The following is a 25079-nucleotide window of genomic DNA, read 5'->3' as shown; positions in this document are numbered from 1 at the left end:
TTTGATTAAATCTGACTATTTGTTGTTCTTACAGCAGAAATGATTTTAGATTAAGAGCACGTAATATCAAAATGTGACGCTGGTTTTATTGTGGACTAGGGCTGCACAATATATCGTTTTTTTTATCGTCATTGCAATATCAACTGCCGCAATAAACTCATCGCAAAAGGCGACATATCGTGATAGACACTCAGAGATTTTTTGTGATGCATTTTACATTTAATTCAATGTTCAATTTGTTTAATAAAAGAATGATGGAAATGATTTCCTTTTAGCAGAATACTGAAAGCAGCAGAAAAGCATAACGGAGTGCACTTTAATATCTGTATCATTATCGTGATTTCAACAGCATTATCGCATATTTCCCTGCCCTATTTACAGCCCTATTGTGGACATAAATTTGCACAAACAAATGGATTGTTTTTCTTCAAGTGTGTTCTTGTGCTTCAGTGGAACATGTGTAATTGTCCTCGCATCTATGAAATCACTGCAGTTAATACCTGAAGCAGCTGTTATGGCACCTCTGAATCCGACCAATTGTTAACTTTATTAAATAACAAAACTACGCTCCATTTAAAAGTATAAATTGTGAAAGTAAGACGTAGGCAATATGGTCAGAGTTTCTGTAAAAAAGAGGTTTGTAGAGGACCGAGTGGAGCAAGAGACGGAGTTGCTGATCAGCTGAAGTCCCGGTTGGTGAGGATCATGGGGGCCACCAGGGTCCAGGTGTACAGGGCCAAACACACCCAGCTGGAGCTGATCTTCACCCACACTGCTGGCCACTTGCTGGTTATGGTGTAGTCTGCATCAGGGCTGTTAAGAAGAGAACACAACAAAAGGTCTTTCAACATTCTTTGTGTTGGCATTCTAAACTTTGGTGGATTTATGAGGACTATGGTTAACTGTTGCACGACTAAAACAACTTTTGAACGAACACGTTCCACCAAAACAAGTTCCTTCCGAGGCTATTTTGCAGCGACACCGTGGCTCTCTCTGGCGCTTAGTGTCGCACAAGACGATTGTTATTGGTTTAAAGAAATGCCAATAAACCAGAGCCAATTTTTCTCCCATCCCAGAATGCTGTGTGGACTAGCCAGACCTGCCTCCGCAGTGCTGTGAAGGAAGGTCTGGTAATGTGAAACTAGTTTTGGCTTGACTTTGCCACAAACTTTCAACTTTACAGCTAAACATTAAAATGTGTTTCTGAAAACATTTGAGGCAAGAAATATGCAATACAGTAACAGAATCTTGCCTCATATTTGGTCAGCGGTGCCTAGTTTGACCTCAGTTCACGAGCAGTCATAGACACTGTGTTATGGAAATCTGCAGGGACTGCAGATGGAAATTAGCATTAGCTATCTCTGGTACAAAACATCTTTTCGTAAGATTAATGTATTTTGTACATTGTCCCTGACAAATAAACTAATAAAATAAATAAAAAGAGACTCCTCAGCTCTGATTGGTTGTTAATCTTAATCTTTGCAAATGCCATTAGGAGCACCAGCAGGAGGCAGAGAAACATGCTTTTTTTCACAGATTATCTGTCATCATTATTGCAAACTAAAACTCCAACAGGGTGATACATGGTTCAATTCTCAATAATAACCAGCATTCTCTACATTATCCTGCATATTACACGGCATATCACGAAGCCTGACCTGTACCAGTTGGTGAGGGTCATCATTATGTAGAGTGAGGCCAGGAAGAGCATGAAGTGGAAGAAGGAGTAGCTGTATTGGACCATGTCCCGCTCATTGTCCTCCACCCGCCTGGGTCCTGTGGACTCTTCTGACAGGTCCAGGCTGCTGCCGCCCTCCGCCAGGATGGCTGAGTCTTTGGAAGCCATGGTCAGCTTGTTCACCTGGCTGGTGCTGGACGAACGAATACTGAGGGCACAACACTGATAAATGGATACTGTATCTCCATTTAGAAATACAATCTGTTTTACAATGGCCCTGAAGTGCAAGCCACAACATCACATGAAAAGGCACCTACATTACTCATACTGATAGGTATTTAGTTCCCAGAATCTTTCTAATAACCTGAATTTGTGTGGCTGATAAAATAATTTCATCTCGCGGTGCGTCTCGTAGTCATTCTGCAACTTTTGATATCACATGATCTTCCTCAAATGGGCTTTGACATGGAACATATTTCAATTTAAACATGTTTTTTTCTGAGCACTTACACTCCTGTTCACTTTGTTGACTTAAAAGTTAAAGCTTCAGTGCTTTATATATTATAGTCCATCCATCCATCCATCTTCGTCCGCTTATCCGGTGTCGGGTCGCGGGGGGAGCAGCTCCAGCAGGGGACCCCAAACTTCCCTTTCCCGAGCAACATTAACCAGCTCCGACTGGGGGATCCCGAGGCGTTCCCAGGCCAGGTTGGAGATATAATCCCTCCACCTAGTCCTGGGTCTTCCCGAGGCCTCCTCCCAGCTGGGCGTGCCTGGAACACCTCCCTAGGGAGGCGCCCAGGGGCATCCTTACCAGATGCCCGAACCACCTCAACTGGCTCCTTTCGGCGCAAAGGAGCAGCGGCTCTCTCCGAGCTCCTCACGGATGAGTGAGCTTCTCACCCTATCTCTAAGGGAGACGCCAGCCACCCTCCTGAGGAAACCCATTTCAGCCGCTTGTACCCTGGATCTCGTTCTTTCGGTCATGACCCAGCCTTCATGACCATAGGTGAGGGTAGGAACGAAAACTGACCGGTAGATCGAGAGCTTTGCCTTCTGGCTAAGCTCTCTTTTAAATCTACGGTGCGATAGATTGAATGCAATACTGCACCCGCTGCGCCCGATTCTCCGACCAATCTCCCGCTCCATTGTCCCCTCACTCGCGAACACAACCCCAAGGTACTTGAACTCCTTCACTTGGGGTAAGGACTCATTCCCTACCTGGAGAAGGCATTCCATCGGTTTCCTGCTGAGAACCATGGCCTCAGATTTAGAGGTGCTGATCCTCATCCCAACCGCTTCACACTCGGTTGCGAACCCGATCCAGTGAGTGCTGAAGGTCGCAGGCCGATGATGCCATCAGGACCACATCATCTGCAAAGAGCAGCGATGAGATCCCCAGCCCACCAAACTGCAACCCCTCCCCACCCGACTACGCCTCGATATCCTGTCCATAAATACTACAAACAGGATTGGTGACAAAGCGCAGCCCTGGCGGAGGCCAACCCTCACCTGAAACGAGTCCGACTTACTACCGAGAACCCGGACACAGCTCTCGCTTTGGTTGTACAGAGATTGGATGGCCCTGAGAAGAGACCCCCTCACCCCATACTCCCGCAGCACCTCCCACAGTATCTCCCGGGGACCCGGTCATACGCCTTCTCCAAATCCACAAAACACATGTAGACCGGTTGGGCATACTCCCAGGCTCCCTCCAGGATCCTTGCGAGTGAAGAGCTGGTCCGTTGTTCCACGACCAGGGCGGAATCCGCATTGTTCCTCCTCAACCCGAGGTTCGACTATTGGCGAACCCTCCTTTCCAACACCTTGGAGTAGACTTTACCAGGGAGGCTGAGAAGTGTGATACCCCTATAATTGGCACACACCCTCTGGTCCCCCTTTTTAAAAGGGGAACCACCACCCCAGTCTGCCACTCCTTTGGCACCGTCCCAGACTTCCACGCAATGTTGAAAAGGCGTGTCAACCAGGACAGCCCCTCCACACCCAGAGCCTTGAGCATTTCTGGACGGATCTCATCAATCCCGGGCTTTGCCACTGTGTAGTTGTTTGACTACATCAGTGACTTCCGCCTGGGAAATCGGCGACAATCCCCATTATCCTCCAGCTCTGCCTCTAACATAGAGGGCGTATTAGTCGGATTCAGGAGTTCCTCAAAGTGCTCCTTCCACCGCCCTATTACCTCCTCAGTTGAGGTCAACAGTGTCCCATCCTTACTGTACACAGCTTGGATGGCTCCCCGCTTCCCCTCCTGAGGTGGCGAACAGTTTTCCAGAAGCACTTTGGTGCCGACCGAAAGTCCCTCTCCATGTCTTCTCCAAACTTCTCCCACACCCGCTGCTTTGCCTCTTTCACGGCAGAGGCTGCAGCCCTTCGGGCCCTTCCGGTACCCTGCAACTGCCTCCGAGTCCTCCGGGATAACATATCCCGGAAAGACTCCTTCTTCAGTCGGACGGCTTCCCCTGACCACCGTTGTCCACCACGGTGTTCGTGGGTTACCGCCCCTTGAGGCACCTAAGACCCTAAGACCACAGCTCCTCGCTGCAGCTTCAGCAATGGAAACTTTGAACATTGTCCACTCGGGTTCAATGCCCCCAGCCTCCACAGGGATGCACGAAAAGCTCCGCCGGAGGTGTGAGTTGAAAGTCTGTTGGACAGGGGCCTCCTCCAGACGTTCCCAATTTACCCGCACTACACGTTTGGGCTTACCAGGTCTGTCCAGAGTCTTCCCCACCCTCTGACCCAACTCACCACCAGATGGTGATCGGTTGACAGCTCTGCCCCTCTCTTCACCCGAGTGTCCAAAACATACGGCCTCAGATCAGATGAAACGATTATGAAATCGATCATTGACCTTGACCTAAGGTGCTCTGGTACCAGGTACACTTATGAGCATCCCTATGTTCGAACATGGTGTTCGTTATAGACAATCCATGACTAGCACAGAAGTCCAACAACAAACAACCACTCTGGTTTAGATCAGGGAGGCCGTTCCTCCCAATCACGCCTCTCAGGTGTCTCCATCATTGCCCACGTGTGCGTTGAAGTCCCCAGCAGAACAATGGAGTCCCCACTGGAGCCCCATGCAGGACTCCAGTCAAGGTCTCAAGAAGGCCGAATACTCCGAACTCCTGTTTGGTGCATATGCACAAACAATAGTCAGAGTTTTCCCCCACAACCCGCAGGCGTGGGAGGCGACCCTCTCGTCCACCGGGTAAACTCCAACACAGCGGCGCTCAGCCGGGGCTTGTGAGTATCCCCACCCCGCCCGGCGCCTCACACCCTGGGCAACTCCGGAGAAGAAAAGAGTCCAACCCCTATCCAGGAGTATGGTTCCAGAACCAAGACTGTGCGTGAGGGTAAGCCCCACCAGATCTAACCGGTGGCGCTCCACCTCCCGCACCAGTTCCGGCTCCTTCCCCCCAGAGAGGTGGCGTTCCCGTCCCCAGAGCCAGCGTCTGCTGCCCGGGTCTGGTCCGTCGAGGCCCCTGACCTTCACTGCCACCCATGTGGCATCGCACCCGACCCCAACGGTTCCTCCCACAGGTGGTGGGCCCATGGGATGGAGAGGGAGTTGCCACGTAGCTTGTTCGGGCTGTGCCCGGCCGGGCTCCGTGGCAAACCCGCCACCAGGCGCTTCGCCGGCGAGCCCACCGTCTGGGCCTGGCTCCAGACGGGGGCCCCGGGCTTCCTCCGGGCAGGGTCACTCCATCTCTGCTTAGCTTTTTCATTGGGGTTTTTGAACCATTCTTCTTCATATATTATAGTATTTATATTAATAAACGTCTGTTACATTCAAGCCATTGCCAAATGAGAGAAACTTTTTCAACAGTTTCCAAAATGATTCTTGGCCTTGAAAACAGCAGCTGCAGATAAAGACTAAATAGACTTTGAGATGAAACTAAACTTTGACTAAACTTGAAGATTAGAAATGCACTGATTTGACCATGTTAATAAATAATGTATGAGTGTTTGTCACATCATTTGAATTGTTTTTAATTTCATGCATTTGTTTATGACAAAGAAGAGGGTTTGCGTGTGATGTAATCAGGCTTCCAGAGACACTGCTAAGCTGTGGCAAAAACCTTTTGCCACAGTTTCCCATAGACATCCATCTAATGAAATCATGTCAGTTGAAACAAGTTTGAGTCTGAGTCACACTGACTATCTGAGTAACAACAAAGCCTGTTAGATATAGGGAGCCAATCAATAATCAGTTTCAACATTTTGTGATTCTGCCTATCACTGCCTGTGCATTGCACAATGACAACCAGAACCAACGCAGCCACATTATTTTCATGTGAACATTTCTAGACCTTGTAGGAAGTTTGCGAATGAAGTACTGGTCACACTGTTTCCTATCTTAGCCAGTGATATTACCTTGAGTAGAGGATGCACAGAACAAATATAGCGAGCCCCACGATGCTCTGGGCGTCCCACCACTGCAGGTACGGGTCTGTCAAGGCAGGTTCCTCTGGGCCGATGATCACCACAGCTGTCTGGTTCTCCACCTCCAGCGGGGCCAGTGTGGGGGCTGCGATCTGCTGAAAGATACTCAGTAGGCTCGGGTTACATTCTTTGTCTGAGGGGACGAGAAAAAAACAAGCACAATGTTTGAATTTACAGCTCAGTGTGTAAGTAGAAATGGTGACAGAGACTGATTCTGATAAAAAATACGAGACCTCATTTGCAGACATGTTCCTGCTTTCAATTGCCTTAAATAAGCTACGTTCTTGGGAAAAAAAGACATGGAAGCACATGAAAGTAGCTTGATAATGATACTTAAACCGTTTCAGATCAATAGTAATGCTTTGTTCTTGGATATTTGTACACATTCTGTGGAGGAATCAATTAACTACAGCAGTACAACACACAGCATGCATTTTGAACAGAACAACCAAAAGCGTAACTAAGAAAAGCAAATGTCGCCTAATCACATGACAAAAAAAGGATGTCATTTCTTTAAAATGACTGCAACAATGCTTAATAACAACAATGACAAAGACATTGTCCTGTTTCTTGTTTGGAGCTGAATGGCTGTTATTTGTGTTAATTCATAAGTGCATCATTGATTACAGAATTATTTCTGGCAACCAGCAAACATTCTCACCAGGCTCATTGCTCATGGCAGACCAGGTCAGGTACATGGTGTACAGGGTGATGACGGAGGACTGAAGAAGACCTGAACGTGTCTGAGACTCCTGGAGAAACACACAGATAAAATAATCAGAAATCTAAATTTAAAACCCAAAATACTCCATGAATAGTGAGCAAACTCCATTCACTGATCAGGTTCTCTGTGATGCTGATTCCAAGGAATTGTGGTGTCATATGTCAAGTCACAAATTTGCCTCAAAGGACTTTACAATCAGTACAACAACCGACACCCTTGATCCTTGATCTGACAGCCCTGCGTTCAACCAGAACAGGGGGCTGCGTTGGTGTGGCCATGTTGTTTCAGATATCTGTGAGACAATGAACAGTACGCAAGCATTTAAATGCATATCAGACGCCAAAACACAGACAGGATTGTCATGGGGTAAACTATTTTATATATTTCGTTGGGACGTTTGTCAGGCGATGACAATAACGTATGTGATTGGCCACTGCAATGCCTTGCTGGATGATGTCTCATTGCATTGCAGCAAAAGTTGATGACCCTGTGATGGCGCCACCACTGTGCTCAATTCAAATAAATGTGATGGGTGCGTGTTTTTTTTCACACAGAGCTCAAGTCATTATGCACGTGGCCTTAAACTACGGTCACATTTTATTTCTGTTCAATGAAATTTCACTGCACTTAGCAACTACTCAATCAGATTTTTTACACAGTACAAGCACCATTTACCATTCATACACTGGTGGCCGAGGCAGCCATACAAGGTGCCACCTGCTCAACAGATAATCATTCACACACGTTCATTCTTGCCCATGGACACTTACTACATGGACATATAGACTGCAGGAGCAGGGATTGAACCACCAACCTGCTGATTGGTAGACGACCTGAGCTATAGCCGCCCTGTGACGTGAGGTCATGTTTCTTTTCTTTTTTTTGTAACTAAAATTTTGTGCACATTCAAGATGCACACATGCATATTGCAATTGAAATGAAGACCCTTAAAAAAAGCTTTTTACACAGCCAGCATGTTGCAAAACAATAATGCCATGCATATATGGGTATATTTTAATAATTAAATGAAACAATTAACAATATTAACAAACAATAATATACTGTAGCGTCCCTCAATAAGCAGCCGGTGAGACATATAGACAATTTACTGTTGGTTTATTATTGACCTGAATACAGGCTACTGTGGGCCGTAGCCAACGCCAAAAACAAAGAACAGTTAAACCAACTAACGTTACCTGACCTTCCTAGCCACCTACTAGCTCCCCTCTTTCACCCCCTTCTCTTCCTGCAGGACAGAACAACAGCCACACCCCCCTTAGCTCTCAGCCAACTACTGGTGTACGATCTCCCGCGGCTCACTCTCATAGGAAAATGACATAGAAGGTTCACAGCATCTAAACTCACGTTTACTTCACTGAAATCTTAGTGTTTAACTCAACATCTCTAATCTGTATCTGAACAGTGATACTCTTAACATTTAACATTAATCTGAAGAATTAACACAGTCCGTTACAATACTAAAGTAAACAACTTGGTAATAAAAATTAAATCAACAAAGTGACGCGTGAGCTTCCTCCTATATTTGTGATGCAACATTGTGATCGGATTATAAATCTCCTAATATATGGTATCGTTCAGCTTTCTTCAACCCATTTTTCTAACCTTATCTCAAATTTCCCCTCCTGGAGCCTCAATATGTGGGTAAATCTCTCCATGTCATATATTTCTTCTACTACACTTAGCATTGTTCCATTGTAGGTGGCTCTGCTTTGTACCATGCTTTGGTTACAAATATCTCCTTCAATACTCCTCATACTTCTTTCCAATAACCTTTCATCTTTGGGCACTTCCTAAATATATGGGTGTGGACCACAACTATCTGTCCACATTGCCTCCAACACTTAGTCTTTACCGGGGCAAACCTTCCTTTCGTCTATGGGGTTATGAAATATCTAGCAATATTCTTCCACCCAAACTCCCTCCATACCCTTGAACTAGTGGTTCTCTATCCCAGTTCTCTCTCCCACTTTTCTTTTATGTACGTTGTTGAGTTCCCTCTACTCATCAATAAAGCGTTATATAGAGCCAAGATCACTCTACTCTTCCTCCGTTTATATGCGTCAAATGAATTAATTACACCGTTTTGCTCAGTAGTCTTAACTAGAGATGTTCCGATACCGATACCAGTATTGGTATCGGAACATCTCTCAGTATCGGCTCCGATACTGCCTAAAACGCTGCTATCGGTATCGGGAAGTACTGGAGTTTATGCACCGATCCAATACCACGTACTAAAGCCCTAAAGAAAGTCTACGTTACCCACGTTATTTATGTTCTTTTTCCGTTATAACTGACTGTCAAACTGGATAATATAAGAAAGTTCTACGGCATTCATTGTTTGTGTTTGTTCATGTTTCACAAAGAGTTTAACCTGAGCCAGACCGACAGCAAAGATAGAAATCATATCACATCCATACAGGGATAGTAGTATACAGTTGTTAAAACATAATAAAATATATGACACACTGGTATCGGATCGGTACTCGGTATCGGCCGATACACGAGTTCAGGTATCAGAATCGGTATCGGGAAGCAAAAAATGGTATCGGGCCATCTATAGTCTTAACTATTTTTATTTCCCTTATATAATAGTCCCTCACACAAACAGCGTATGAGAGCAACGCTGAAGTTTGTAGTCTTTTTATTCTCGAAAAGCACAAGAGCAAAGGTGTAAGAAAGTCATGAACAGCAGTGGAAGAAGTATTCAGATCCTTTACCTATGTAAAAGTACTAATACCACACTGTGAAAATACTCTGTTACAAGTAAGTCCCTCATTGAAAAAAGTTACTTAAGTAAAAGTATGTAAGTATCATCAGGAAAATGTAAAGTATTAAAAGTAAAAGTAATCAATTCAGTAAAACCTTCCCATTTTAAGTGTAATGGAACAGTTTTATGTTAAATGGTCTAATCATTTCAGCAGTAGGCTGATTGTTGGCTAGTTTCATTGATAATAAAACATCAGATTTTATAAACTACATGTGTTTTGTGTGCAAAAATCTTAATTTGAAAAGTAACTAGTAACTAAAGCTGTCAGAGTAGAAGTGGAGTAGAAGTAGAAAGTGGCATTAAAATAAAAGACTCAAGTAAAGTACAAGTACCTCAACATTTGTACTTAAGTACAGTACTTGAGTAAATGTACTTACTGTAGTTTAGGGCTGCATGATATGAGGAAAATATGCGATAACGTTGAAATTGCGATAACGTTATATTACTTGCGATAAATAAACAGATATTAAAGTGCACTCTGTTATGCTTTTCTGCGCTTTCAGTATTCTGCTAAAATACAAACAATTTCATGTTGAGTTTTAAACAAATGAAAGGAAATAATTTCCATCATTCTTTTATTAAACCAATTGAATTGAATTAAATGTAAAAGGCATAAAAAAAAAATGACAGTTACATTTTTAAGTGCAATTTTTTACTGATATTTTCTTTCAAATAACACTAAAAATCTCAGAGTGTCTTTCGCAATATGTCACAGTCTTTTGCTATGTGTTTATTGCAGCAGTTGATATTGCGATGACGATGAAAAAACAATATATTGTGCAGCCTTAACTTAGTTACATTCCACCACTGGTCATGAACAATGTGATTGTCTGCTCTAAAGTAATGTTAACATAAGCAATGGTTAACAAGCACATCACCTACTGTAACCTAACTGTGACTGACCTGATGAGTCTACATCAGCTACTTTCAAGGCCAGGGGCATTTCATGATAGAATATGTTGTTGAATGATGTTAAAAAAGCCACAATGGCACATCCACTGTGTGGTGTTTCTCCACTGTGAGGGAGCTGGTCCTGAAAGCTACTCCCTCACAGGTTGGTATTACTTTGAAATTCAAAGTGCTTTAAGGCACATTTTTGCCTGACTGAATGGTTGAAACTGAAGTACCTGTACTTTATGCAGCACAGAGACAACAGAGGCCACGATGCAGAACAACATGTTGAAGCTGATGAAGAACTTGTTGATAGAGCATCCATCAGGCTTGGTGTAGAAGAGGAAGCACAGCACGACAGCAATAAATGACAGGATGTAGTTGAGGATAGTGACCACCAGTAAAGCTAAAAAAAAAAAAAAAAAAAAAAAAAGGGTGATCTGATTTCTTTAGATTTCAGATTTCTGATGATCTTTTTTTACACATTCATAAAGAAGTATATACGAAATCTATACATTTGTATTCAGTTCCTGCTCCCACAGATTTGAAATGTTTTTCCCCCCAGCTGTGAGCAGTTTTTTATTGTGTATTGCATTGTGGAAGTGTGAGTCCATCAACACCCCATTCTGCATGTTGTGATGTTTTTGCATGCAGCGTGTAATCGTGCCACAGCTTGAGACACTGACCTGCATACCAGCCCCTGGAGTTGCCGGTCTCCATCTTGTCTACCCAGGACTCGTTCCAGGAGTGGGCAAAGTCCACCAACAGCACCAACTGGATCAGAATGAAACAGAAAGCTCCGCCAGAGCCCACGACAAACCAAGCTGCAACAGACACACAGTTCATTACATTACTTATATCAGATATTATTGTGTGTATATTAGATGTTATGATCTGAGATAAGTTCTTACTGTAGGTAAATGGCCCATCTGGAATGTAAAAGGCACCAACTGTAACTGCCACCAAGGCAGCAAACTTGAAAAACCAAAATCTGAAAACAAATTGTTAATGGATGATTATTCAGTAGAATGTACATAAACATAAATTTTAGAGTTGCATCAAGAGCATATGTATCCGGTGAGCCTCGAAGTGAAACAATGTCCAAAGCATGTGAACAAACAATTTGATCTGCTCAATGATCAGCAGAGGAAGGATGTGGTAACTGTGTCCTAGACTGTTCATTAACACATACATGGATTCTTGTTGTTTTTCGGGCAACTGGCTGATTGAATTAAGCATGTGATCTGTTTTCACCCCGCCCCTCAAAGAATCAGAATCAATAAGCAGAACCATAATCCATAAGCAGAAACGGAATTGTTAAAAACTTAAACGCAACTTACACAGTTTGTTAAAATGATTTATCCATAAAAGTGTTTAACGTTACAACAGTTGGCCTTTATTGTGAGAGTTGAATTGTTCAAGATGTCGGTGAGGGAATGATGACATGTTTTCTACAGATCTTAAAATTGTTATTTTCACTTTGAATTCGAAAAAAATGTATTTAAAAAGTTTTGCAGTTTGAGAAAACCTCACACTGTATGTAAGCTCTGCATGTAACCAACACACCAATATTCTACATGAGAAACTGCTCCTATAATGTGTTACAGCTGCAACACACCGCATGCGTATAGCAGTACAGTGCAGCTATTTTTATTTCTGTGCCCATGTTATCCAATCTGTCCGTTATTTTTTGCTGCTGGTCAGACCAAGTGAGAAACTTTACATCTGTTTGGACTCAGGTAACGTGATGTTTTATGATGTTACATTTTCCTTTAACTTTATACACTGATTGATTAAAAAAAATCAAATCAACAGATGAGTAATGTGCTGTAGATCTGTTATGAAAAACAGAAAGGAAGAAAGGTGTGTACAGGACAAAGGCCACCTGGTGATCGACATGTATAATTTCTCTTTTTCACCTCTGACCAAATGTAGTGTTGCGTACACGCCAGGTCAGAGAAAGCCAAAGTTCTTTTTTTACAAAATGTAGTAATGCAGATGTAGCCTGGATCAACAGCCAACAGCACCTCTGTAAATGCATTTGATGTCAGCCTGCTCTGTTTCTGCACCTTCCACATCTCTGGTGTGAATTTTGAAGTTGGCAGTTTTTAAAAAGAAGCAGGCTTAACCCCCCCTCCCCCCAGGTAAATGAAGGTTAGAAAGACAAGCCTCTACTGTGATGTGGGGCTAGGTACCGAAATCAATACTTTTAAGTCACCGACCGAATGGCCTCTAAAGTATCAAGTATCAAAAAATGCTTAGTCATTCAATACCCAATTTCAATACCTAAGGAGTAAAGCAGCATCAGTGAACCAATAAGCATGCAGCATGCTTCTACAAAGATCTAATAATGTTTGTGATTGGTTGTCTAACGTTACACGTCGCAGAGATGGGGCTCATGTAGTAGGGCAATGAAAAATAAATACAGTAAAAGGATTTGTGCCGTAATGAGTAATGCAATTTATTTTTATTTTGTTAAATTGGTATTGAAAAAAACTATTGTTAAGGAACCGGTATCGAAGTCACAGTATTGGTATCGATACCGGTATCGAAAACGTTTGATCGATACCCAGCCCTACTGCGATGTGTTGGGAATAAAGAGCATGTGTTGTTATTGCAGTACTTACCCATTGTGGATGGCAGCACGGGGGTCTCTGCTGTTCTTGATGTTAATCATAAGAATGGCAAAACCCAGGAACCACATACTCATGCCAAAGCAGATGCGGTACACTGCTTTGTAGCCCACAAACATTTCACAATTGACATCAGCTTGCAGACCAGGGATAGAGGAGCCAGCCCCGTCTTCACAGAAACCTGGAATCTACAGCAAATCACAAGAAGTCACATTTTAACTTGTTTTTAAACTGGGTCAAATGAGCAGGAGCTTCACTCTATATGATGTTGAGTAGCGCAGGCTAATTGAACAAATATTCAAAACAACAACATTGTGAACCTCTTAACTGACTTCAAGTCTATAATCAGAGTTTCTTCAGGTTTCACCAAGTCAAACCAAAGACTTTTTAAGACCTTTTTAAGACCACCGTGTATGCAATTTAAGACCTATATCACAACATCAACTACGCCCTAAATTAGTAAGTATGGATAAACTTGCACTTCCCCATAGCTGAAGAAGAAAATCCGTTTTATGTCTGTGGTACAATCCCAAAGATACTCGCGGCAATAACACGAAAGCTAATTGGCTGCAATACAAGTTGCATGTTCGTCTCATTTGTAGTCGTAATACAGCGAAATTATATTTGAACTAGGGAAACAAAGAACTACAACACCACGGAGTAAATAAAAAAAAAAGAGCAATAAAGGTAGCATTGCATGGACGTAAGAAAATTAAGACCTGTTTAGGTCTGTTTTAGAATTATTTAAGACCTAGAACACAATACTTGAGTGAATTGAAGACTTTTTAAAGGCCTAAAATTTTGATTTTTAAATTTTAGACTCCGCGGAAACCCTGATAATGCACCTGAAATTCTAACAGTGAAACATATGATGCCATGATGGTAGGCGGAGCAACTTTGGCTTCAGTAAACATGATACAGACCAGAAAAAAGCTTAATGGAAATACTGTCAGAAAATGGCTGCAGCGATTCAAGCTTCAATTGTTTTTAAATAAATATTTGTCTTAATCTTCTTGATAGTATGATGAACATCTTTGCGTTTTGGACTGTTGCTCGGATGAAGCAAGACATCTGAAGACGTCACTATGGGCTCTGCAATTTGGGATGATCTTTTTCACTATTTTCTGGCATTTTATTGTAGTTTGCCCTTTCCTCCTGCCCTCCCAAGAGAGAGCCAGAGGAGCAGTACATCAAACTCTTCAACTTTCTGGATACGGATGCGTTCCTGCTCCCCTTATTATGATTGTGGCATTAACTTCCGTGGGGCAAAGCGGAGATTTGAAGAAGCCTTTGAGGCTCTGGAGACACAACTGATATCACAGTTTGCAGATTACCAGATCATCTTCAAGTTCAAAGGGAGGTCCGCTCGATAAAGAATGCCCTTGAGGTGGCAGTCGAAAGCCAGGCAGTCTGAAGACCTACTTTGTTGGTCCTAGAAGGGGTTTTAAACTCAAAATCGATTGATACGCCTCAATATTTTATTTATTTATATATATATATATATATATATATATATATATATATATATATATATATATATATATATAACGCACTTTAATCAACAGTTCTGTAAATGTGCCAGGTTAGCCAGCGTAATTTTTAACTGTAGTCCGTTGACAAGATGTTTTGAGACCAGAGCAACAGGTAGCAGAAATATATTAGTAGAGGTTCAAATTTACAGGCAGAAGACAACAAGATGCCATAAAGACACAACAGCAACAAAATAAGCTTTCTCAAGAAGCCATGCAGAGCAACGGGAAGCAGCAAGACATTAGTAGATTTACACAGTAAACAGTATCCACATTCAGTACATGTAGCCATGCAAACAACACAACACAGCCAAGCAACACTGATTCTAGCCATTTTATTGAAGCATGTCAACATGCAGAGCAGCAATAAGTAATGAGACAAAAAATAACATCCAACAATCATGATGAAGATCTTGACGACAGATGTTGCCAATCCCGACTCTATCACTCATGCAGCTTTAACTCAGGCAGTTTACACCTATCTTATACGGGGTTAAAACCCAACACACACATTACTTCCTATTCTGTGCTTGATACAGAAATAGAGTGTTACTGTATATAGAAATGTCCGTTACATGCATACATTTACTTCATTCCCATGGTCCACTCGTACCCTTTTTAGCTGCTGATCCACACCCGGCGAAAGCATGATGCAGGCGACGATGGTCCCCATCAGCAAGATGAAGGCGTAGATGATCCTGGTCACCGTGGAATTCCTGGTGCCCGGACAGCAGCTGCACATCAGACAGGTTGCACTGCTGCACAGGCACGGCACCTGGGGACAGGCACAATACACGTGAGGCATTTCAGCATCTACCTCAATGAGGAACATCTAAAAACATGTAACATGTTGCCTATTATGCAAAAACCTAAAACTAAATGTGCAGAATGAGGATGCATCCATACAGGTGACATACGGTAATGATATACAGTAATTAAATGATCGTCAACTGCTTTCATCTTTTACTCTTCAAAAAACAACTGAACTACTATCACCACTTACACGTCAACTGACATTTCAATTCCTTTCAATGGTTACACTTTGAATAACCCTTTAACACTGGTGTAGTCTAATGTACTATATAAATATATGGACCAGAATGGACATATCAAAGTGGATGTCCTCCCCCAGGGAAATTTTGAGTGTCAAAGACTTAATTTCCTGCATTCTGATACACTTTAATGCACCAATTTACAGTGGAAATACCTTTATTTAGCCTATGCGAAGGATATCACAGATGACAATTCGAAATATATCAAAAATATTATGGAAAGTATGTTGTTACAGGTCATTGCGTATTTTCAAGTGGGTATATGGAAATCCTGGAGCTTTCTTAGTGAGTAAACTGCGTATTCGTGTGTATTATGTAGACTACACCACCGCCCTTTAACCTCTTTTAGGGTAGGTCTTCACATTTGTACAAAAAACGTCTTTAGCTTGTCTAACTTCCACAGCTTCCACTGCTCATACCCAATTTACTCCAACTTCTTTCACTACTCCCACTTCAGCCGACGCTTCAACTGACATCGTCTCCCACGTTATACACTTGAACTGTTACAACTAATAATTCCTTGCAGGACATCCACCTTAATGGACACTTCAAGCTCAATTCTTCACCTACACACAAGTGAAATCAGCTCTTGCTAATTCAACTACTGTTGGTATTAAATAATGTTTCATCTGCAAATATATATTCTTTAGAAAATGTAGCATTTTCTAGTTGTAAAGTCATTTTTGGTGGGGTCCTTATTTTACAATAAACCAATATGGGATTTTTTACACTTCCTGTGAGACAATGTAAGGAGAGGTGAGAGTTATAGGAGCATATCATGTCGTTCTTTTAATTAGCAGGGGGTGGAGGCAAGTGGCTTTTCTTTGCTTGTAAGTATGGTGAATCAGATGAACATGAAAGAAACAAAACTGTTAAACCCATCATCTGAAAGTCATCTGCGAGGCAGTATCATCTGACTTTTGGTCTGTGTCTGAACTAAAGGCTTGAATGAGTCTGCTATTTAGTCTTTCTCCAAATCAGCTGTTGAACTAATTTGCCAGCAGTACATGGTTAGTGTGCAGAGCTTGACCATGGAAAACAAAAGAATCTTTCATTAACAGGGCAAACAGGTGACTTTCTTGTTGGGAAAAGAACAGTTAAGACGTCCCCTGCATGTCAACTGTAGGAGTCATGGCTACAGAACGAAATGATGATCAGACTGGGGGATGGGTAGGAGGACATGCACTCTCTGTATTTATGAACAAGATGATCTCCTGTCAGTTTTCTGTTATACTGGCATTAAATACTCAATTACTGAATACTGACAGCCTGCCTGTAAATCTTTATTAAAGTGTGAATTGACAGATACAGAATGCATTCACTTGAAGAAAAAAAGCCCTGTTTTTACAAGTTTACTGTTCAAAAGTTGTTTTAGCCATGCAACAGAAAACTCAGATTGGACAGATCGTCTAGCTAGCAGTTAACCATAGTCCTCATAAATCCACCGGAGTTTAGAGTGACAACATAAAGAAAGCGGAAGGTAACGGACAGCCGGCTGAAAAGAGGGACATCCGGAATTTCTTGCGGCACCGGAGCAATCCCGGAAGTGGAACGTCGTCGATATAGACTAGTAATAAAAAGGTATAGCTTTTTATTTTGGGCTTTCTGCCTGAACAACCACAAAGTCCTGAGGTGCCTGCCAAAGTCAACACACTGATAACAATGCCATCTACAGTACTTAAAGACATTACTATCTCCCAATGCCTCAAACCCAAACCAAAATAAAACCGGATTAAACTAAACAGATGGGACATGTTTGCTTCCAGACATCAAACACTCAAGTGGGTTAGCCGGAAAAAAGCTTCACACAAGATGGGCTGTTTTTTTTTTCTCTGAATTTCTGTCTTGTTAATTCAGAAATACAGGGCCTTTTCTCTGAATGCAATATGCTTCTGTACAAATAGGCTATAAAAAGACCAAACTATAAGATTTTAAAAGAACTCCACCAAACATAAAGAACTCAGATCCCATATTTTACTTTGTGTCCAATCATCATCCAATCAATTATTTTAATGCGGATCGCAATCGCAGCAAAACAAGAATTTAAGACAGTTAATAACAACAATAATAATGAAATAGAACCATTATATACAAGTATGTTTTGATATAAACACTTACAATATATCAAGTGTTTGGATGCAAAACCGTGCCCGTTGGATGTCGACAACGGGTTTTATTTTCTCAAGGTTTGAAAAAAGAAGGTAATGATTAACAAACTATAGACAGGTAAAGGGGTTTTGTTGAAAAAAATTCTAATCAACTATCAACAGAAAGTGTGTCTGTAACAAGATTTAATAAAAATTCAGATTTCAGATTCTCAGATGTGAATATTTGCTTTGGTTTCTTTGCCTTTTATGATAGTAAATTAAAAGGCTTTGGGTTTTGGATTGTTGGTAAAACAAACCAGGGAATATGGCAGGGAAAATATTGATGGTATGTTTCTGATTGACAGAACAATAGATAATAGCAAATATTTAAAATAATTATTTGATATATTTGCTTAAAAAATAACATCAAAATCTTCAAGCTACGGCAGAGGTTGTGTTGTCTAATTGAGTCTGGAGACAGACACTGAGATGCTGGCTTTTATTCACATACTTATAATTTAGGCTCAGTTATCAAAACAAGATAATTGTCCACAGTATTGGCAACCTGCAAAGGCCTCCAATGTCTACAGGAAGCAGTCTACTTCGTCGTCCGTGATAAGGTGACATGAGGGTTGTGACACTTGTAAACTTCTTTTTGGGAAAAATACACAAATACCTAAATTCAACCTAGACAGATGTGGACTGGACCAATCACACAATGTTCAATGTGTCTCATTTCCACTATCAAAAGATGTTGTAAAGGCTAAATATAATGAAGCATAATTCTGTCACTTCTCAACAGATTTAGTGAGAAAGTAATTTTGGTAGATTTTTGTGAAACAGGTCAGACTGTTTAAAGGATCAGGCTTCATTCATGTATTTTTCAGTATTTTTCTAATTGTAAACAAATCCAATAAAAAAAGACCAAAAACCAACAATGTGTTAGTCCACTGCTCAGTACTTTCTGACCCTGTCTGTGGCTCTCAGCACCACCAAGCCAATTGGTTTTAGAACAACACACATAAAGTTTCATTAAAAAAGCTAATCTAATTTCCTTCAACAGCTGGCCAAAACATCACTTAAACAGGAGGAAATTGTGCATTTGTTTGGGACTATTTTAAGCAGCAGACTAAAATACTTGACTTGATTTTCTTGAAATAAACTACAGTGGCTGTGTTCATGGCAAAGCAAGTTTATTTGTAGCACCTTACAACAACAACAAGTTTTAAGTGCTTTACACAAGACATACATGGGCATGAAGATATACAAGACACAGAAACAATATAAGCTCGATGACCCTGCTCAAACAGCCTGTGCCTTCATTTACAATAAAAATGGTATCTACAGTGCTTTAGATCTCTCTCTCTCTCTCTCTCTCTCTCTCTCTCTCTCTCTCTCTCTCTCTCTCTCTCTCTCTCTCTCTCTCTCTCACATCAAACACTGAGTGAGAGAGAACTGGAAGACTGTCAACAAGTTAATACTTCTGCCAGCCAGACAAGGTCAGCTTAGTCCAAAACCCAGGCGAGGCCATGTGTTCCAGATAACACACAGCAGCACATGACCAACCAGGCACGCTCCCTCCTGACCTACACCAAAATAAATCTGCATGGGAAATTTGTTTATGGGAGTACAATCCACATGGTCTTCATTTAGCATGAACTTTCACAGTCCTCTACTGAAAAGAACAGGCATTTGTATTTTTCATTTATTTATCAAGTAAAAATCCCAAATATGTTTTGGTCACAGCTTAAGAAATGTGAGGATTTGTTTCTTTTCTTGATTTTGATACGCCATAAATCCAATACCTGGGATATTTGATTATTGCATGACTTGTGATGTTATGTCCTTCTTTTTTACATTGTTGTATTAATCATGACGTTGTTAAACTTATATAAACGCATGCTGTTAGTCTTCAAACATACTGTACATGTTGACCATATTTATGAATGTGGCGCTTGTTGTGGTTGTACAACAAGGCAACAAAGCAGAGTTAATCCAGTTAATCACGTGTAAGCAGATGATCAAGTGTGTTATGTTCAACCCTTTGCTGTTGGCTTCAAATTCGTCTATTATCCCTCATAGAAGTTAGTTAGAAAACTTTACAATAGACGCTTTAAAAAAAAAAAAACTTTAGCAGGTGTTACAGCGGCTGTGATTCGGTCACCAAGTATTACTTTCGTTTGGCTTTATGGAAATATAAACGCACTTTAAGTATGTGGTGTGCTTGATGTCACACAGCCTGCATTTCGAGAGTATGACATGCTGAGTGTGTCTCTTATCCTTATAACATTTATGTATTATATTCTTTAATACAATTCCAACCACTACGAAAGGTTCGGCTGATAAATATTCGTTCACAGTGGTGGTCGGTGGTAACCCTAGCTAACCATTGATCAAATATTGAAAAACGCAACTTGCAGACTTAAACAATAAACATAGCTAAGTAATTAATTTAAGTTTAAGTTTTATTCTATCTCTGTTCAAATACGCGCGCGCGCGTGCGTGCGTGTGTATGTATGTGTGTGTGTGTGTGTGTGTGTGTGTGTGTGTGTGTGTGTGTGTGTGTGTGTGTGTGTGTGTGTGTGTGTGTGAATACAGTTCGGTTTTCTGTTCGTACTGTTTTATCAGTAAACCGTGGCGATATTTGAGTGGAGTTTTGGCTTAAGTTACAGGAGAGCGGCATAAGCTAACGTTACTGTACACCTACCTGTTGCTTATTAGGCTACTGTGCATGACGCCATCTTACATTTCCCATTAATGTAAAACCGTGTGGTTTATATATTTATAACATAATTCATATTGACAATGTCAGAACTTACCCAGCTTGCGAAGGATAATGCCCCCAGAACAGCCCCCATCTCTTCACAGTTTCAGTCCGTGAATCCGTGTTCTTCCTCTCGTTACTTCTGCTCTGTCCCTCCAGGCTGGAGATATAAACACAAACCCGGGATCGGTAACGTTACATCAACTGAAAGGCAGCAGCGGGGGGACAGGACAAACCATAGACTGTTAGAACAGCTCAGTGTGCAATGTGAATCCTGAAGAACTGTTGGCTTGTGTGATCGGCTACAGCAGAGACGGTCAGAAGGTTCAGAAGTTACAGTTATGATTTCTTTCCGCTCAGTGCGTCTAATGCTGGGTTACGTCACGACGTTGACCTGTTGTGAACGGTGCGTGCGCCAACCTTATATACTGTCCATGGCACCGCACCAACCCGACCAGTGCACCATGTGGTCTGACCTTTTACAATCTATGGGTATGACTATGAATCAATATAAAGCTTTATAATTTAAAAAATATTTTCAATTATTAATCATAATAGGCTATTCAACATTAAGATTAAAAAGTGTATGTACATAGTAATAGTAAACTTACCATTATTTTAATTATTAATAAATGTAAATGGATTATATTTTTGATTACCGGTAATTCTTTAGTCTGTAGCTATAATGTCTGTATAATGTCAGGAAATAGAAAAAAATAAATCACAAATTTACATAACTTTGTTTTGTCCCAAATCTAAAGATTTACAATAGGCTATAAAACTAAGATAAGCAAAACATCCTTAAGTTACATGACTGTGCTGCAGCTGCTCTGGGGGACGCAACAATGGGGAATATATATATATATATATATATATATATATATATATATATATATATATATATATACATATATATATTATACCCTATTATTATTATTATTATTAATAATAATAATAATACTAATAATAATAATGAACAGATTTGTCAACAATTATGTTGTCACACGTTGTGAATATGCTACACTCTGAACAAAGCCTCTATCATCTGTTTTAATTAAATTTGTATCATAAATTGTTTTCCTGTTTTCCTTTCTGAAGAGTTATCTGGGTGAACCAACCTTGCTTGAACCAATCCTCCTTTCCTCTGGAGCCTCATGTCTATTAACTCTCACGTAATCTAAGTGAATGGAGCGATTGTTGGAAAATATGTATATCCTTGTGTCTCATTAAACCTTTAGAACATGGTGAACTGAAACTGACTTTGTGTCACTTTGTTCTTCGAGCTTGCCACTGTTTTCAGAATCAACTCACAGACGTCAAGTCTAGATGATAGGATATGGACCACAAAATAATCGTGATCGGATTGTTTCCTAACACTCATGAAGACAATGTTTTATATTATTGTAAGTATTGTCATTCATTATTTGTTTATTCAGCAGCCTCCACTTATGGGTGCTCAAAGAGGTGTTATAGTTGACAAACCACTAATACGGTACATACATCTACCTACAACTACTTTAAAGTGTGTTTTACTTAACTATTTATTACATGTTTATAACGCTTATGAATGCTAAATACAGGGACTTAAAGTAAAGTGTTGCCCATGTAATGGTATATTATGTCAGCTAAGACTTTAAGTTAAAAAAAACAAAAAGCAAAGCAGTGTCCTCTGGTGGACAAATGTGTTTCACTTTTGTCCACATCCTGCATCACTGATGAGATAAAGCTACCCAACAAGATACTGGCCCACAAGTACAGCTGATTGATTGACAGAACTGTTTTGATTGTTTCCAGTTTATAAAATGTGACGATTTTCCCGCATTGACTACTTCTACTTTTAATACTTAAGTACATTTTCCTGATGATACTTCCTTTGTGAAAAATGTTAATGTTCAATATATCATGGTGTATTACAAAACTGTAAGCAAGGAGAAACCTGTCATAAGAACACACCACCATATGCATAAAATCTGAGTTAAAAAAACTCTCTTTTCTTTTTTTTTTTTAAAGCAGAACAGTGCGATCTGCATTCTGGGGAATTCCTAAGGAAGAGAGAGAGAGTTAAAGCTTGCCATGACTGCTAAGAAGTGGCTCACTGTGACTGACCTAATGTAATGCCTGGCAGGAAGCGGACACGTCAAGCAATAAACGTAAAAGTCTGGTCATCATGTGACGTAAAATGGCTGAAGGTCCAGCAGTCATTTTATTTCTAGCACATTATTATTAATTGATAAATGTTTTTGTTGAAGGGCCTTGGACGGGCCATTGCCAAAATCAAAGGAAAAGGAAAAAAGATCTTGACAAAAAGAGGGCACTTTAGACTTGTAGGTAAAAGGGGCAGGCCTCTCTGCACATGCATGTGTCACAGTGTACTGGAGTTTACCTGTACATCAATAAAACAAGGTGAGACGTTAAACCACTATAGGTCAGCAAAAATAGAATTTTCAGCTTGAAAGCTGCAAAAGTCATCATATGCCATCCTGTTTGATTGCATCTCATAATGCGAGCGTGGTATCTCATATACATATATCCTGTATTTGATTGAAGCTATATAAAGTTTACACTGAGTGAAATGTTGGTGAGTATTTTAGATGTTTTACCTGATATATTTGGTATCTTAGGAAATGTTCTCCACTCCACTAGAATCTAGTTGAGTTTGAAATGATTGTCCTGTGAAAATGCAGAAATAAATGTGCATTTAACAAAATCATATGCAACCAACTGACACAAACATACTGACACATACTTGGGGCAGGTTCATGCTTTGCCCAGTTGGTAATCTATCACACACATTGGGCAGTTAGCATGTATGTATTGAAACAGAAGAAAATGAAGGCAGAATCTAATGAAGAATTAAAATGATATACACGCAATCTGAGATGGCCCTGTCATTTTTTAAAGATCAAGATATTTAAGATAAATGGTGTATGCAGCTACTCCATCACAGTGATGGTCATTCAAGTCAAGTCAAGTCAAGTCAAAGTTTATTTATACAGCACTATTTATACAGACAAGCTGACCAATGTGCTTTACAGAGCAATAGAATATCACACGACAGACAAAACAAGAAAAATTTAAGAACAAATTAAACACTATTAAAAGCAATTGAATAGAAGTGTGTTTTCAAGAGTGACTTGAAAACTGACAAGTCAGAAGCAGAGCAAATATGAAAGGGCAAGCTATTCCATAGTGTCGGGCCAGCAATGGCAAAGGCACGATAACCTCTGTGTTTTAACCTGTACCGTGGTATGGATAAAAGTTTCTGTGTCCCTGAACTAAGATCCCTGGAAGGAGTGTATTGCTCTAGGAGCTCCGATAAATAGAGGGGAGCTTGATTGTTAAGACACTTATAAACAAATAAAAGAATTTTAAAATCGACCCTAAAGCGAACCGGCAACCAGTGAAGGGAAGCTAAAATTGGAGTGATGTGTTCGTATTTACGAATGCCTTTTAAAAGTCTCGCTGCCGCATTCTGGACTAATTGAAGACGTGTTAAAGTTGTAGAATTTATTCCGTAATATAAAGCATTACAGTAGTCCAGTCAGGATGATAAAAATGCATGTATCACCCATTCAAAAGCTTGAGGACATAAAAACGGCTTAACTTTAGTCAGCATAAGTAAATCAAAGAAGCACGAACTGACAACAGAGTTAATTTGTTTATCCAATTTCAAAGAACTATCTATTGAAACACCAAGATTTTTCACACAAGTATTTATAGGTATAGAGAGTGTAAACGCTTCAGGGATATAATTTAGGCTACTTTTAGGAGGACCAAAAAGTATAAGTTCCGTTTTATTTTCATTTAATTTTAAGAAGTTAGTAGACATCCACTTCTTTATTTCGTCTAGACAAGCCGACAGATGCTCAGGTGAATTTTTTCCTACCCGTTTAATGGGAACATAAATCTGAATGTCATCTGCATAGCAGTGAAACGACACATCATATTTTTTAAATATGGATCCCAAAGGGAGCAAATAAAGGTTACATGGATTATGTTTTAGGTATCGTAATATCTTAGAAGCAAAACTTGACCCTAATGCTGAAATATTACATTAAAAAGAATTACACCAAAGACACAACATCATAATGAACCTAAAATTGTGTGTGAAATAGTTTGTTTAAAAGAACTTCAAAAATACCCTATTAAATATACACAGTTGGAGTTGGAGCTGCATGTTCTTTCCCATGACCGTCTTCAGGATCAACAATGTCCGAGTGTGCATGCTGTGTAAAAACAAGGTAAGGTACTTGTTTACAGTCAGTAACAGTTTCAATTCAAATTATAGTGGCTCTTACCAGTCCAAATCCATTCTGCCTGGTTCTCCAGGTTTGCAGAGTGTGTGGAAAAACCCAGCATGAGGAATATCTGAACTGAAGTGAGCTGTGGTGTGAAAGAGTAGCTCATGGATACCGTCTCACCCCGTGAACCGTTGTTATTGTATCAGCAGATGCTTTAGTGTATTT

General features: G+C 40.6%; 1 protein-coding gene across 1 annotated transcript; it reads right to left on the bottom strand.

The window, feature by feature from the left end:
- Nucleotides 1–273: 273 nt before the first annotated feature.
- On the bottom strand, nucleotides 274–20995 carry serinc3 (serine incorporator 3). Its single transcript, XM_028576655.1, has 10 exons — nucleotides 20669–20995; nucleotides 15324–15485; nucleotides 13176–13369; nucleotides 11460–11539; nucleotides 11235–11372; nucleotides 10785–10954; nucleotides 6807–6897; nucleotides 6077–6278; nucleotides 1659–1886; nucleotides 274–813 (listed from the first exon to the last, which is right to left on the bottom strand). The coding sequence occupies exons 1-10, from the start codon at nucleotides 20705–20707 to the stop codon at nucleotides 678–680; spliced, it is 1440 nt and encodes a 479-aa protein (XP_028432456.1). The 5' UTR covers nucleotides 20708–20995; the 3' UTR covers nucleotides 274–677.
- Nucleotides 20996–25079: the final 4084 nt, after the last annotated feature.

This window comes from Perca flavescens, chromosome 4 (genome assembly GCF_004354835.1).
Source record: "Perca flavescens isolate YP-PL-M2 chromosome 4, PFLA_1.0, whole genome shotgun sequence".
Lineage (NCBI taxonomy): Eukaryota > Metazoa > Chordata > Actinopteri > Perciformes > Percidae > Perca > Perca flavescens.
The sequence above is the reverse complement of the archived record's forward strand: the minus strand, read 5'-3'. Positions and strand labels throughout refer to the sequence as shown.